The sequence below is a fragment of the Lepidochelys olivacea genome (genome assembly GCF_965140295.1).
Source record: "Lepidochelys olivacea isolate rLepOli2 genome assembly, chromosome: 1".
Lineage (NCBI taxonomy): Eukaryota > Metazoa > Chordata > Testudines > Cheloniidae > Lepidochelys > Lepidochelys olivacea.
In genome coordinates this window covers 288,301,658-288,303,039 of record NC_140411.1, presented here as the reverse complement: position 1 = coordinate 288,303,039, position 1,382 = coordinate 288,301,658, and the positions used below count along the sequence as shown (strand labels likewise).

At 54.8% G+C, this 1,382-nt stretch overlaps 1 protein-coding gene across 1 annotated transcript; it reads right to left on the bottom strand.

Annotated features, from left to right (window-relative positions):
* Positions 1-213: 213 nt before the first annotated feature.
* LRRC10 (leucine rich repeat containing 10) lies at positions 214-1,077 on the bottom strand (the record flags this gene model as incomplete). The annotated part of the gene is made up of 1 exon (XM_084617851.1): positions 214-1,077. The coding sequence occupies one exon, from the start codon at positions 1,075-1,077 to the stop codon at positions 214-216; it is 864 nt and encodes a 287-aa protein (XP_084473977.1).
* Positions 1,078-1,382: the final 305 nt, after the last annotated feature.

The following is a 1,382-nucleotide window of genomic DNA, read 5'->3' as shown; positions in this document are numbered from 1 at the left end:
ATCATACAGGCCTCTAAAATACTGTTGTGAAGAACAGTCTAGGCACTATCGTGTGCATTTAACAGCTGAGGTAGCAGGAGGTGAAGAAATGCTCTATTTAAAAGGCATTTTTGCTGTAACCAGCCAGAGGTGCGCAAATTCCGTGCAGCCAGAGGAGAAGGGCACAGGTGACAATTTGCCAGCTGCCCATGGCAGCACCAGCCTGGCTGATCCTTAGCAGGGCTGGGGCTGCTTGTCAGGGGGAAGTGGCAGTTCCTTGTCATCGGTCTCCTCCTCCCTGCCCAGCTCGGAGCGCTTCCTGGGCTCGGGGGTCTCCTCCGCCCACCTCCCCACTCTGCGCACCCCCTTGGCCACCTTGGGTGCATTCCTGCAGGGGTTGTGGTCGTAGATCACCAGCTTGAGGCCGGGGAGGTGAGCCAGGCTGGGGAAGGACCTGATGGCGTTGCGATCCACGTCAATCACCTCCAGGAAGGGCATGTGCAGCAGCACCGGGGGGAAGTCAGCCAGCAGGTTGCCTGAGAGCCAGATGGTGCGCAGCTCCTGCAGGCACCGCAGCCCAGCGGGCAACGTGCACAGCGCGTTGGAGCCGGCGTGCAGGGTCTTGAGGAGGCTCAGCTCACACACCACCTCGGGCAGGTAGCTCAGGCAGTTGGACTCGAGCCACAAGGTTTTGAGATTCTGCAGGAGGCTGAGCTCCTGGGGCAGGTCACAGAGCTTGTTGTTGCCCAGGTAGAGGATGCCCAGCTGCTTCAGGGTGCACACCACCAGGGGCAGCGCTTTGAAGTTGTTGAAGTCTAACGCCAAGATCTGGAGGTTCTGCAGCTGTTCTAGCTCTGGGGGCAGCTGATGCAGGTTATTGTCGCTCAGGTACAGCTTGACGAGCTCCCTGAAGGAACAAACATGCAAGGGAAATCTCCTCAGCTGCCTGCTGCTCAGATCCACCGTTCTGTCAATTGGCATCTCTTCAAGGTCTCCCAGGAGGTATTTCTGACAGTCGTCAGAAGGGATGAAGGCAAGGATTGCTCTCAGCGTGTTGCCCATACTGAAACTGTCTGCATTTAAAATCACTGCTACCATGTGGAACCCGGAGCATCAGGAACTCTCCCCGGTTTCTACTTTGTGCACTGTCCTGCTGGTATTTCCTTCTTCCCCTTATAATACACAGTTTACATGGCAACAGTCATTAATCTCAAGAGCTCTGAAATGTTGCTGATAACCGAATGAGTGCTTGGTGATGGGAAGTGCAGACAGCATGACTTTCGGAGAACAGGTCTCTCTCACACACAGCAAAGAGGCCATCTTCCCTGTGAAGACTGTAAAAGTTCTAAAATTGCACTACACTTGACCAAAAATAGTTTCTCAAACGCTCCCTGCCTCCCTGT